The sequence below is a fragment of the Podarcis vaucheri genome (assembly GCF_965113315.1).
Source record: "Podarcis vaucheri genome assembly, chromosome: 1".
In the NCBI taxonomy this organism is placed as follows: domain Eukaryota; kingdom Metazoa; phylum Chordata; class Lepidosauria; order Squamata; family Lacertidae; genus Podarcis; species Podarcis vaucheri.
In genome coordinates this window covers 115,925,321-115,939,772 of record NC_138759.1, presented here as the reverse complement: position 1 = coordinate 115,939,772, position 14,452 = coordinate 115,925,321, and the positions used below count along the sequence as shown (strand labels likewise).

Genomic DNA, 14,452 nt, shown 5'->3' with positions numbered 1-14,452 from the left:
ACCACAAAATACAGTATAGTGGCACCTCAGGTTACAGACACTTCAGGTTACAGACTCCGCTAACCCAGAAATAGCACCTTGGGTTAAGAACTTTGCTTCAGGATGAGAAAAGAAATCGTGCTCCAGCGGTGCGGCAGCAGCAGGAGGCCCAATTAGCTAAAGTGGTGCTTCAGGTTAAGAACAGTTTCAGGTTAAGAACGGACCTCTGGAACGAATTAAGTAGTTAACACAAGATACCACTGTACTCATTTCATAGATGAAAAACTAACAATGCTCAGGACCTCCCCCCCCCACACACACACACAAAGCAGGCAAAAGAAGGAAGAACTCCACCTCAAAGTCCACCTCTGTTTGATGTTTTAATTTGCCCAGAGTGACTACGGCAACCCAGTCAGATGCGTGACATGACAACATCAACAACAACCCCAAAGACGCAATCCTGAAGCAAAGAACCCCCACAAGTTTATTTATTTCATAATATTTCTACACTGCTTGATTGTAATGTGGGGTAGGGTTTGGGAGACAAAAATAAAAAATAAAAAAAAATCAAGGGGGGGATTACAATAGTTTAAAACAAGTGTTCCCAAGCTTGGGTCTCCAGCTGAAGGTCTCCCCATTCATGCTTCAATGGCGGCAGGTCTACTCTGGGTTACTGTTGTCTTCCGAAGTTTTACAGCCAAGTTTCAGCCATCTACACCCCAGTCACACCTATGAAACTCAAGTCACACGGTTACTGTTGCAATGTCACCATCCCGTTTTTTACTTGATGTTATCTTCTGGCCGGCCCTTTCGGAGACTCCCATGGAAAGTACTGTACTTGTACTTCGAATCAGTCCATAAGCAACACACCCACACCCCAGTTTTGTTTGAATCAGGTGACTGACTAAGCCCGGGTGCGGAAGACGGAGTCAAATCACCCAGGGAAAAGTACAGCACAGAAAGGTAGGCGCTGGATAGCTCAGCTGGTGGAACATGAGACTCTTAACTCTCAGGATTCCAGGTTCGAGCCCCACATTGGGCAAAAAAGATGTCTGCATTGCAGGGGCTTGGAATAGATGAACCTCGTGGTCCTTTCCAACTCAACCGGGAGAGCGTGAGACTTAATCACAGGGTCGTGGGTTCGAGGCTCAAATGGGTCAAAAAAAGATTTCTGAATTGCAGCGGTTTGGACTAGGTGACCCTCGCGGTCCCTTCCAACGCTGCAATTCTATGATCCCTCTGGCCACTACAAGCACCCTTGTCCCAGCCCCAGGCTTTGTTTATTTTTCAAGCGACACCGCCAGCAGGAGGAGATGAGCGCGCCTCTCGCCTCGGGTCCCCATCACGTGGGCCGCTGCCGGAGCAGTAGTCAAACTCTCCTCCCGACAGCTGCGGTATGAGGAAGTCGGGGAGAGGCGCGCTCGCCTCGCTGTTCTCCTGATCCCGAGAGCAGCGAGGGCGGAGAAGACGAGGACGTGAGTACCGCGCTGTCCTTGGAGTGCGGGTGTGTGAGGAGGGATTTGGCAGGATCCCTTCCTTCCTCCTGATCGCGGTGGAGGCGCCCGGGGGAGGGGACCTTCCTTGGCAGCCGTGGCTTCCCCTCCCCTGGGTTAGGACACCGCGCCTTCTTAAGTGCCCTCTTCCCCCTTGTCACCACCGGGACGCTGGAGGAGGAGGAGCCGGATCCTGCCTCCCAACACTGCCTGCAGTCCCCTCCCCAGGGAAAGTGGGGTGGGGGGGGGAGAGACAGCAGGAGAGAGAGGAACACCCTGATTGATGATATAAACTCTCCGGTTTCCGTGCTCTTCGCGTCCGATCAGGCTCGGGCGGGCCTGCTTTCGCCTCTGCCGGTAATGCCGCTTCATTCCTCGGCTGCTTGCTAGTCCCGGGCGCGGCGGGCGCAGCAACTCTCGGGGGGCGTCGTGGGGAAGTTTGGGGCGGCTTCGCTGGCGGGCGAAGGGCGGCTGCAGAATTTCGCAGCGGCCGGGAGCTACCAAACGCAGAGTCAGTTTCCCTCCTTCCTGCCTCCTCCCCCGGCGGCTTTGCTTGTTGCTACTAGGTTGCAACTGGAGAGGCGGAGGCATGCTTTCAAGATTTTTTTGTTTTATAGCCCTGGGAGTCGAGGGGGAGGAGTAAATGCTGGGTCGTCTTGGTCATGCAGACGGGGACGGGGTTGCTGCTGGGTGCCTGTGGCCAGATGTGCTGCTGCTGGGCAGCTGTGCGGTGGCCCCCTCGATTCCAGTGGCTCCCAGAGGAGCGGATGCGCTAGATCGGGGGCGCCCAGCGATTCTGCCGCCGCCACCTCCTGCTCCTCCTCCTGCGCAACTTTTGCACAAGTCGCCCATCGCCACCGACTTGGCGCGTAATTGCGCACGGCTCCTGCTGGTGGTGGTGCTGCTGCTGCTTCCCGCAGCTCGACTCGATCGCGCGCAAAAACGAGCTCTCCTCCGGACCTTTTCTTTCTTTCCTCCTTGCTGTAGGTTGGAGGCGTTCTTCAGCAGCCGGGTGAGGGCGGGCGAGCGAGTCACCGAGAGCGAGAAGCGGCTGAGGGCTCCCGATGGAGGAGGAAGAGGTGGCTTCGGTGCGCGACGAGTGGCAAGGGGTCGCTCAAAGGAGAAAGGCCTGGGCCAAAAGCAGAGACTCTTGGCAAGCGTCGGAGGCGGAGCGGCTCTCTCCAGAGGCAGCTGAGCCGGCGCCGGAGCAGGAGATCGCCGGGGGGAAGTTGCCTTTGGCTGCCGAAGGAGGTTTGTCTTATTAGCCTCATGGTTTTCTCTCTCTTTGGCTACCCAAGAGACACTCGGAGGAGTCATGTGGCACCTGAAAGGTTAACCGATTGATTGTCGCATCAGCATCTGCGGGCTAGAGGCTGTTGCTTGGGTGTCTGATGACGACCACAAAAACTGATGCCAAGATAGAGAAATGCCTTTCAGGTTTCACAGGAATCTTATTTTGATGAGCAAATAACTGTTCGGGGGTGGAACTGAACTTTATGGCTGCTATCCTAAACTGCCATACCGAGCTCTGAAGCTCTTTCTTCCTACTGCAATATCACACTTTCTTTTCACTAGAAAGAAAATCCTAATGAGCTCACCATGCTGTTCTAGGCATGTTTACTGGCTGAGTTGAATGCAATATTATAACTTTTAGGCAGCAATCCTAATCTCGTTTACCAGCTCTGTTGAATTTGGTAGGACGTGCTTCTGAGTAGGCTTGTAAATTTAGTTAAAAATATATATATAAATTGTTTTTTGGATTAGCCTGCAAAATTCCCAATTGTACCCTTGTTGTTCATACTTTTGCTTTGTCCTTGAACGTTTTAAAGAAAATGTTGGGAGCTTGGCTTCCCTTCTAGAAACTGTTGATATTGTGCCTTAGCTGGTCTACATATCATTTAGTTCAGTGGGATTTTTGAAAGCCAGCAGGAAAGATGCCTGGGCAAATGGCTACTTTTATCATTCATCAATGATAACTTCTTGCTTCTCCCCATTTCCCTTTTGTTTCTCTCTGCCCTTTCCCACCTCTCCCCATTCAGCAGGCTCTATTCCAAACGAAAAGATTGCAATATGGCTTAAAGATTGTAGGTAAGTACTTCTTGTACAGAATGATGCAGTTGTTCAATATATCTGCTCCATCCTGAATCTTGAAGATATCTAGAACCTCTCTGGCCCTGAGGCTTTTTAGAAATACCAATTGCAAATCGGTTTCCCCTTAGCTTCTTTTTGCCTCCCAAAATGTGTTTTAGTAGTAAATCACATGAATTGCAATGGATTTTCTCTCTGTGTTTCGACCATAATTCAACACATCCTTTAATCCTTTGCATGCTTTCTTTGGGCTTCCTTCTGAGAAAATTGCATAGAATTAGACAAAAGTTGGGCATGCATTTAAACTCACTGATCTATAAGGAAATTCAAGCCCTCTTTATTTTGTGCTGGAATAGGCTGTGGCCAGAATATTTTGTGTGCGAGAGACAGAGATGAATGGAAGACTGCTCTTTCGGCTAAAGTTTATTATGTTGTTCAGGAAATAGCAGCTGTTCTTTGGGATGGCAGGTCCTGTTGTTGTAAAGACACAACCCATAGTGCATAGACCGGGGTGTTGTCTGAAAATATAACTGCATACCAGAAACAAAGGGAAAGTTCCATGCTGTCTCGGCTTTGTGATTTCAGCTGCGATCTTAAATGCATTTAGGATGTACCGGGAAGTAAGCTGTGTTGCAACCGGTTGGATTTCCTCCCATGTTTGTAAACAAGTTTTAAATCCACTGCTGCTGCATCTGCAAACCTGCTTTAGCCTGAAGTCTTATTATTTATTAGAGAGGAGTGTTGAAACCAATTCTGCTTCTGGATCAGGGTTTCTCACATAGTGGGCTATGGGCGACTTTCTCCTCGTTGTCTTGCATTGCCTCCTAGCTGATCTCGTAGGCTTTTGGTTGGATTGATGCCAGTTTGAGCAATGCCTTGCATGCTGAGTAAAGGTAGCCAGAGGACTCAGAGAAATTGGGTGTGCATGTGTTTGGAATGAAGTAAGATTCCGACTCACATCAGGAAGAACTTTCTGACAGTAGGAGCTGTTCGACAGTGGAACAGTCTCCCTCAGGAGGTTGTGGACTCTGCTTGGAGGTTTTTAAGCAGAGGTTGGATGGTCTTTTGTCATGGCTGCTTTAGCTGAGTTTCTTGCATTGCAGGGGGTTGGACTAGATGATCCTTCAGGTCCCTTCCAACGCTACAATTCTATGATTCTAAGGCAGGGGTCACCAACCTAAGGCCTGGGGGCCAGATGCAGCTCAATCACCTTCTCAATCCGGCCCACAGACGGTACAGGAATCAGCATGTTTTTACATGATTAGAATGTGTCCTTTTATTTAAAATGCATCTCTGAGTTATTTGTGGGGCCCACCTGGTGTTTTTACATGAGTAGAATGTGTGCTTTTATTTAAAATGCATCTCTGGGTTGTTTGTGGGGCATAGGAATTCGTTCATTCCCCCAAAAAAATATAGTCCGGCCTACCACATGGTCTGAGGGACGGTGGACTGGCCCACGGCTGTAAAAGGTTGCTGACCCCTGTTCTAAGGGCCAAAGGTAGCATTGAAGGGAAATGGAAAGTGAGATCGAGACTAGTATTTAATAGTAATAATAATAATCAAATAAACAAAATGGGAATAGAAAATAGAGAGATAAGAGAGGAATGCTGTTGCTGGAGGAAGAAGGGAATGCAACAGGACCAGGAAGGAGGGATAAAATAAATTGGCAGTTTTGGGGTATGGGATAAGGTATAAGAGGAATGTGAAAGGAAACTGGGAAAAGAAATGACAGGAAATGGGTAAAAATACTCTAAGAGGCAAGCGGGGTGGGGAAGGAAAATAGAAAAGAAGAAGCCTCTTAATCAGCAAATTTTGCCTAAAGTAGGGAAGCCAAGTCACAATTCCTCCAGAGCAAATGGCTGTAACTTACGTTGAAGAAAGCTGAGCTGTGGAACTCCTTGCCACAAGGAAGCTGCTGTGTCAAAGAATGTAGCAATTTCCAAAGATAGATTAGATATCAATAGAACATGATGCCTGTATTTGCCAGCTGGTTTTGCCAAACTCTGCCTCCACCCACCTCCATCTTGTGACTGGCTCTGCCACTGTCCCACCATTTTGTGTTTGGTGGGTCTCGTGAGTTTTCAGCTGTCTTAAGTGGGCCCTGGGGCTAGAAAGTTTGAGAACCCTTGTTCTGGATAAATGTGTTTTAGATAACACAGTGTACCATCTGGAGATATTTACAACACTTCATTCAGTTTTCCAGAGAGGTGAATTTAAATTAGAATAATGTATAGGTCACTTAACACTGGTTCACTCTCAGTTGCACTTCCTTAATGTAATCTACTTCACAGGGTTTTTGGCAGGATATAAATGGACACCCATCTATGCTAACCCAAGGTTCCATAGAAGAAGAATGGGATGGAAATGACTTTTATAATATCCCTTTTCTCTAGCTATGTACTTCATAATTTTTTTTGTTTTTAAGGTAAAATTAAAAACAAGAGGATTTTAAAAACATGATCATAGCAGATCAGGATAAGCCACAAGAAGTATAGCAATTCTTTTGTGTAGGGCATTATTATTATTATTATTTTGGGGGGTGACAGTTAATTTGTAACATAAACATACTTTTTGCTGCCTCTGTGGGTCCTATCCAACTTTTATCATACCCTGAATCGAGCATTGAAATGAATGGAGTTACATAATTTAAATGATTTAATGTTAGTGGATCTACTGAGGTGGAGATCAATCGGTCTTCCAAATGACACACAGTCCGTTTTCTGCCTTTCCTATTTTCCTTCTGTGTGCTGTGATAAACACTCAAAGCAGAGCTGTGGCGTAGACACTCCCATATACAGTGTATCAAGTTTGAGGTTGTGATCCAGAAACTGTAGCACAGAAAAGCAACGATTGGGTTTTCCTATATTTTTTCGTTTTGTTGTTGCTTTTGAGAAGGAACTGTAACCCTATAAACTAGGGATGGAGAATCTGCTGCCCTCCAGGTGTTGTTGAACGACAGTTCCCATCATCCCTGAACACTGGCCATGCCAACTGGGGTTCAAGAGCACCCCATAGATCCCATTCCCTGTCCTTAAGGATCTCCTCCTCTATTGGACATGATCAGCATTCCAAAAGTTTTTAACACCTATGTGAACTGAAGTTACTTTTCTTATAAGCCAGGGGTCCAAAGAACCACCGTTCTGCCTTCTTAGGGCGGGCTTGTAATGGCAGCTCCTTGTACAACATAGCAAACACTGCTTGAATGGAAGGAACGTTCAAATGCAGATTGTAGTATAATGTGAGGGTTTGCTGCTTGGTGAAAATCATTCTTAAAATCTCACTAGGGAATGCTGAGTGAAGCCTTTGGATGAACCAGCTGAATCAGCTGTCTTGGATACTGGTTATTAGGGTTATGGCTGTTTGCAGTGTTCTGATGTAGAGGGTATTCTGAGCAGTCAGTTTGCTGTTTTCTTTTTAGGTGTAGCCGTATCAGCAAGTGAGCCCTGCCGCTGCCATTATTCAATTCTCCTCTGGGCTGTAGTGTGGATGCTGATTGCTATTCACCCTGTCCCAAAACTGCAGGGAAATGAATGATGTCTCTCAGCCTGCTCCACCCCTTTGTTCTGCCTCATCCTTTTGGCTAGATGTGATTTGGGGGTTTGAGCTATGGCCATCAAAAATTGCTCATCGTTTCCCTCTGTGGTGTTTAGTCTGGAGCCATTTCTCTAAAGCGAGACAAGGGATTGATACACTGCATTCTCCAGTCTGAAGAGGGAATCTGAAACTCTATGAGGAGGTACCAGGAAGGTAGAGTCAAACCTAGAAGCCTTGCAAAACTAGAAATTCCACTATTGTTTTTCCTTCGAATTCAGAACTGGCCAACCTTGTTCTTGTAAGGTGTGGAAAAGGCAGCTGGAGAAAAGGTTTTCAGCACTCTCTTAGAATGCTGTTATTTATTGAATTTTATTATTCATTGGAGTTGTACCCCACCCTTCCTCCTCAAGGAGCTCAGGGCAGCAAACATAACACAATTTAAAACCAAAGGAAGCCAAAACATTGTAGAACAGTTAACATATCCCAAAAGCAGCTACAGTCAAAAACATCTAACATCAGTTATAGTTTAAAACAGATAAATGCTCCTAGTTGTTTTCCCCTTACTGCTTTTCTTCATTTCAGGGGAGAGAGTTTGCCATTGTCAAACAGCTGAGAATAAGAAATCCTAGCTGATCTGCTACAAATCACCCAGAGATCTACAAATAGATCCAAAGTTGCTGATGATCAAACAATTTCTTTGGCGACAGAGAGGTCTGGGGTTAAAAAAGTCTTAATGTTTGCAATGTTGGGACACAGGTGGTGCTGTGGGTTAAACCACAGAGCCTAGGACTTGCCAATCAGAAGGTCGGTGGTTCGAATCCCCATGACGGGGTGAGCTGCCGTTGCTTGGTCCCTGCTCCTGCCAACCTAGCAGTTCGAAAGCATGTCAAAGTGCAAGTAGATAAATAGGTACTGCTCCGGTGGGAAGGTAAACGGCGTTTCTGTGCGCTGCTCTGGTTCGCCAGAAGCGGCTTAGTCATGCTCGCCACATGACCCGGAAGCTGTACTCCGGCTCCCTCGGCCAGTAGAGCGAGATGAGCGCTGCAACCCCAGAGTCGGTCACGACTGGACCTAATGGTCAGGGGTCCCTTTACCTTTACCTTTAATGTTTGCAGCGCACCAAAAGCATGGGATATTATAGTTCTGGGGTATCTCATTTATTTATACTGTGAGGGGCTATTTAATCTAGAATATGAAAATAAGTGGGAGTTTTAAACTGCCATTTACCTTTCCCGTGCCTTGTTTGAGAGAGAATTATTTCTTGGTGGTGGTACCTTAATAATAGCCTATAGAGGAGCAGGCTTGTCTTCTCCACCCAGGCCCATTAAACAAAGGAGAGGTGAGATGCTTCTGGGAAATGAGCATTTGCCACAGGGTTATTCGGACAGCATTTTGCTCTGCTCCAGAGCATCTATACAGAACCTTCTCCATGCCCAACAATTTGCATAGGGATGCAGGGGGGACTCATTGTCCTTCCATCGTTCAACAGCTCCAGTCAGTGTGGTTAGTGGCCAGGAATGATGGGAATTGTAGCCCAATGACATTAGGAGGGTGCCAGGTTTGCCATCCCTGACTTAGTGTCTTCCTGATGCATCTTCAAAGGAACTATCTGAATAGCAAGAGCAGGCATAGGCAAACTCAGCCCTCCAGATGTTTTGAGACTACAATTCCCATTATCCCTGACCACTGGTCCTGCTAGCTAGGGTTCATGGGAGTTGTAGTCCCAAGACATCTGAAGGGCCGAGTTTGCCTATGCCTGAGAAAGAGGCATACAGTTTCAGGGCCCAGTTTCAAATTCACTCACTGTCAGATCAGACATCCCCACCTACAAGATCTACTTTAGGGTGAAATCTTCTCCTCACGCGCACACCCCGTTTTCATCCTGTTTAGTTATCAAAGGAAGAAACTTTGTTTAGTTATCAAAGGAAGAAACTGCCTGTTTCATGCACAAAGTGGTGGTGTTTTTCAAACAAATTCCTTCAAAATGCATGCTGAACATGAAAGGAGGTAACAAAGTTGGCCATTAATTTTTTTCTTTTAATGGTAGTGCTAATTTTATCATTTGTACCGAATGTGAAATAATTTGCCCCGGCTGCAAATCCTCCCCTGATGCTGTATAAGGCTTTGTTGTCCTGTGTAAAACACAACATATAGCATACTGTTGAAACCCTTCTGGATCCACCTTGGGGCTAAGGAGGCGCCTGCAAGTTATTGCAAAGATTAATGTCATATTTCTGAGATGGATATGGCGGTTCTGCAGCCCAATTGTGCATGTTTACAGAAAAGCCCTGTTGAAAAGAGGTGCAGATTTCCATCCTGTTTGTGGGCTCTGTTAGAATCGGTACTTCAAAACACCTGGGTTTTAGTGTGGCTTCTTGCTGTCTTTCAAAAGTAAATGGTCTAAGAGGTACCTCTGATCCAGGCTGCAATTCGATACCCCTTTACCCTGAGAGTAAAGCCCTATGGAGCCCTATTCTATTTCAATAGCAGCATCAAATAATAGAATTTTCAGGGCAGCTGTTTCTATATTTATCAGAGAGCAGGCTTATAAACACACTTCCTCCAGGGAAATTTCTGGCCTCTTCAGCTTCCTTTTTTTTTAAGCTCCCAATTCTTTATTTACAGACTTTTATAGAAGGAAAATCACCTAGTTGCTCAGTGAGAGGTAAATCTGCTCTGCTGCCTTCCATTGCAGTGTTCAGGGAGCGCCAAGGCGGTGGAGTAATCGATAGTTGGACACCTGACATTTGAGTTAATGAAATAAAATGAAAATGAAAATTGCACTTCTCTAACATGTTTAAAAGTTTTGTTCTATTAGCAATAATTTCCGAAAGCTTAGCCATATTAGTCTGCTACTCCCAAAAAATAAAAATAAAACCATTGTGTGGCACCCTAAAGTCCTAACAGATTTGCAATGCAATCCTAAGCATTCTTACTCAGAAGTTAGTCTGTGTACTTCAATGTACGTTTCCGAGCACAATTCAAAGTGCTGGTGTTGACCTTTAAAGCCCTAAACGGCCTCGGCCCAGTATACCTGAAGGAGCGTCTCCACCCCCATCGTTCTGCCCGGACACTGAGGTCCAGCGCCGAGGGCCTTCTGGCGGTTCCCTCATTACGAGAAGCGAAGCTACAGGGAACCAGGCAGAGGGCCTTTTCGGTGGTGGCGCCCGCCCTGTGGAATGCCCTCCCATTGGATGTCAAGGTGATGGACAACTACCTGACATTCAGAAGACATCTTAAGGCGGCCCTATTCAGGGAAGCTTTTAATGTATGATATTTTAGAGTTTTTTGGTTTCTGTGGAAGCCGCCCAGAGTGGCTGGGGAAACCCAGCCAGATGGGCGGGGTACAAATAATAAATTATTATTATTATTATTATTATTATTATTATTATTATTATTATTATTATATAATGGGATTTACCCCTAGTTAAGTGTTTTTAGGACTGCAGCCCTATGGTAAGTATAAACAGACCAGAGGGTAAGAAATAACTGTGTAGCTAAGTAAAAAAAAAAAGCTTATGCTACAACAGAGTTTGAAGAAGAAGAGTTTGGATTTGATATCCTGCCTTTCACTCCCTTTAAGGAGTCTCAAAGTGGCTAACATTCTCCTTTCCTTTCCTCCCCCACAACAAACACTCTGTGAGGTGAGTAGGGCTGAGAGACTTCAAAGAGGTGTGACTGGCCCAAGGTCACCCAGCAGCTGCATGTGGAGGAGTGGAGACGCGAACCTGGTTCCCCAGGTTACGAGACTACCACTCTTAACCACTACACCACACTGGCTCTTCATAGAATTGAAGAACGCAGGAATATGCAGCTGTTCCATATGGGGATCAAACTTGCAACCTTGGCATTATCAGCACAATGCTCTAATCAACTGAGCTAGGTGACTCAAGCTTCTTTGTTTGAATTCGTTATACTATTTAGTGGAGTGTTTTTGTTTTGGCATTGGCTTACCTTGGCTACCCAAAGCTGCCGTCCCTTCCACACTTTCCCCTCAGTAGGTCCAGCTGAATTCTGAGTAGGCATGTATAAGGTTGCACTTGTCGGTGAATCCGTAAGCCTTTATCAGCTGGGATAGCAAAGTTGGTTAGAGCATGAGACACTTAATCTGAGGGCCATGGCTTTGAGTCCCTCGTTGGGCAAGAAGTTTCCTGCATTGCAGGGGTTGGGCTAGATGACCCTCATGGTCCCTTCCAACTCTATGATTCTTGCTGTGGGCTCACCTGTATAAGAGCCCTATTTTTGTTACCAATTCGCTGTCAGCCAACTTATAATCAATTGTGCTGGTTCTTACCCCAGACATGAATGTATATTCCCCAGGGATATCACCCCTGGTGCAACCATTTAGGATATGAAGACTTAGGCAAAGATCAGAAGACGACCTGGATGGTCGCCAGATTCTGTGTACAGCTCTGTAGGCGCTGACGATCTCCTAACTCAAACTAGTGCGTTATGAAATTCCCCAAACACAGTTCCATGGGTGACTCTGGGTCAACTCCCTGCAGTAATTTATTGTTGTACATTGTTTTTAAATTTATTGTTGTACATTGTTTTAATTGTTTGTTTTTCTTCTGGGACTGTACCCCCAAGTGTGTTTTATAAGCTGGTCTCTGACCATAATAAATTATCTATCTATCTATCTATCTATCTATCTATCTATCTATCTATCTATCGAGTCCTGCTGGACCAGCCAGATGCCCTTGAGAAGCCCACAGGCAGGAGGGCACTTTGCAGCAGCTCTTTCCCCAGTTGTGTTTCTTCAGCAACTGATGTTCAGAGACACACTAACTCTGACAGTGGAGCTGCAACATGGCCATCAATAGCCTTATACCTCATTAGTTTGCCTAACCCCCAGCACATCCCATGGGAGCAAATTCCACAGTTCCAACTATACCCTGCCTGAATGAATGAATGAATGAATGAATGAATGAATAAATAAATAAATAAATAAATAAATAAATAACCTTTTTGCCCATCCTGAATCTTCCGACGTTTAACTTGGTTGGATGTGTGTATGAGAGGGAGAAAAACCACTTCTGTACGTTTTCTTTGCTCTGTGAATAATCTCAAGCACTTCTGTCGTCTCTGACATTTGCCTTATTTTTCCAAACAAAGCAAAAAACAGTGCCAGATGTTGCAACCTTCCCTTGCAGGGCTTCAGCCCCCCTCAGCCATTTTGCTTGCCCTTTTCCTGCCCTTTGTCCAGCTCTGAAGCGTCCTTTTTTGAGGGGTGCCGCAACCAGAACTGTACACAGAATGGCACCGTGCAGTTAGTTTACCTCACGAGCTTTTGCTCTGGAAGAACCTAAGTATATGAGGCAGACTTGTATGGAACATGTGCAGATGCCAAAAACAACAACAATAACAAAAAGGAAATAAAAAAGAATAAATAAAAAAGTCAGAAGCCGAAGCCACGAAAAATGCCGCCAACAATGTGGCTGGTTAGTCATTTCTTGTGTGTTTGTTGTGGTCGTGTTCCACCCTTCCTCCAAGGAGCTCTGAGCGGTGTGCATGAGGGCTGCCTCATCTTATTATATGTTAGAAAATGTCCTGTCATATGAGAATGTGTCATCCCTCCACCACTCATGGCTCTCTGACTTTGTTTCGCTAGCAGTTCCCTAGAGAATATAAACTCTCTCTCCCCCCCTCCATTTCCAGATAATAGCAAATAATTTCTTCTCTTCCCATGAGGCAAGTTCTTTAGGCTCCACTGCATGCCTTCTGTGTCCATCTTTTCCTCTCACTTTTGTGTCCTCTGTAAGTTCTTCCCTCAGGTTCCTGTTTTTGAGTTGGACGCCTGCGTTTTGTAGGGTGCTGCAGTTTACTGAGTCAGGCGTTCTCTGACCACTCTCCCATCGACCTCTTCCCTCGAGTAGTCCCACTTCCTGTGCCCTCTTCCAACACCCACAGACTTTAACCCAGTTCTTATTGGCACTTCTGATAAAAGGTTGCACTGGTTTTCCACCCTGGGTGTTCACCATAGATATGCCAAGAGATTAAAGTGATGGCGTTGCTTGTCTACAGAGAATAATGGCCAACAGTGGCTTTCAGTTGTATAATGGAAGTCGATGCCCACATAGCTGGTCCTGTTATCTTGGCCTTGTGAGGGTTTTCCTCCCCTCCCAAGCCACCCTGACCTTTCACTTTCTTGAGTAGTGCTTCTGTGTGTCATTCTATTGCAGACCATTTCCCCTTGAGCAAATACTACATTAGCAAACATTTTATGACATCACAGTAGCTCAGTTGATCCCCGTGATTAGCCCTCTGACAGATGGAAAGCAGATGGCAGCCTGTGGCTAGCCTGTTTCTGTTTGCCGAGGGTATAATTGTATTGTTCCCTACCACATTTCACAAACGGAAATAATTAACGCTCCTATGCATGGATGGGGTTGGGTGGGGGATGTTTGAGACTATGGGCAGAGTTCAGCAGACCAATAGTGGCCTGGTGTGTTATGGCCGTGTCAGCAAAATCCAGACACTCATGGCTTCTCAGAAGAAAGTGGGAACTAAAGGCTCCTGCAAGAAGATTTCTCTAGATGAGAAAAGCACCAAGGCAAGTTACACGTTGCAGGAAAGTTAAAATTATGTGAAGGACACACATTGCACGTACTTTTCCATCTATAAAATGCCCCCATCTATAAGACCCCCATATTTGGGGGGACTCAAATTTAAGAAAATGGGGGGAGAGATGGCTCAGATTTGTTGAGGTTTTTTTTGCAGAGGATTGCCCAGAGTTTTACAGTGGTTTTTTTTTGGGGGGGGGGAATTGCCAAAATTGCTCACACGCAGCATCGACACTGACAATTGCAGGCAGCAGACAATTGCCCACTTCTCACAGCGACAGACAATTGCAAACAGACCCTTCCCCAGCAAAAAAATTCTTACCCGACTGAGAAAAGCTGTCCGCTGGCAACCGCACGCATCCCAGAACAGCCACCGCCAATTGCGGCAGCGGCAGCCAATCAACAGCAGTGTTTGCTGCAGAAGCCAATCACCAGCCCAATTAGAGAAGCAGCAGCCAATTGAAAGCAGCCCTTCTAGCAGCCAACAATCATCACTGACAAGCTCCTGCCAATCACCTGTCCACCCCATTCACTATCCACGGATAAGATGAGGCAAGTTTTTGAACGTAATTTTAGAGTTAAAAAACCTCGTCTTATACATGGAATAATACAGTATTTGGAGGATGTTCATAGAATCATAAACTGGTTGGAAGGGATCATGAGAATTATCTAGTCCAACCCCTTGCAATGCATGAATCTCAATCAAAGCATCCATGAGAGATGGCCATTGAATCTCTGCTTAAAAACCTCCAGTGAAGGAGAGTCCACTATGCTGGTTCTGTTTTACAGCTGGAG

The 14,452-nt window shown here is 45.9% G+C and overlaps 1 protein-coding gene across 4 annotated transcripts in view; it reads left to right on the top strand.

Moving 5' to 3' along the window:
• Nucleotides 1-427: 427 nt before the first annotated feature.
• Nucleotides 428-14,452, top strand: part of ITPRID2 (ITPR interacting domain containing 2) — a 67,621-nt gene continuing 53,596 nt past the window's right edge. The window contains exons 1-3 of one of the 4 annotated variants that reach the window (XM_082200753.1): nt 428-1,454; nt 2,460-2,723; nt 3,512-3,560. In XM_082200753.1, the coding sequence (XP_082056879.1) occupies nt 2,537-2,723; nt 3,512-3,560 (236 nt within the window). In that variant the 5' untranslated portion in view covers nt 428-1,454; nt 2,460-2,536. Of the gene's footprint in view, nt 2,724-3,511; nt 3,561-14,452 lie in introns of all 4 variants that reach the window. The other 3 variants (XM_082200752.1, XM_082200754.1, XM_082200751.1) reach the window with 3 other exon arrangements.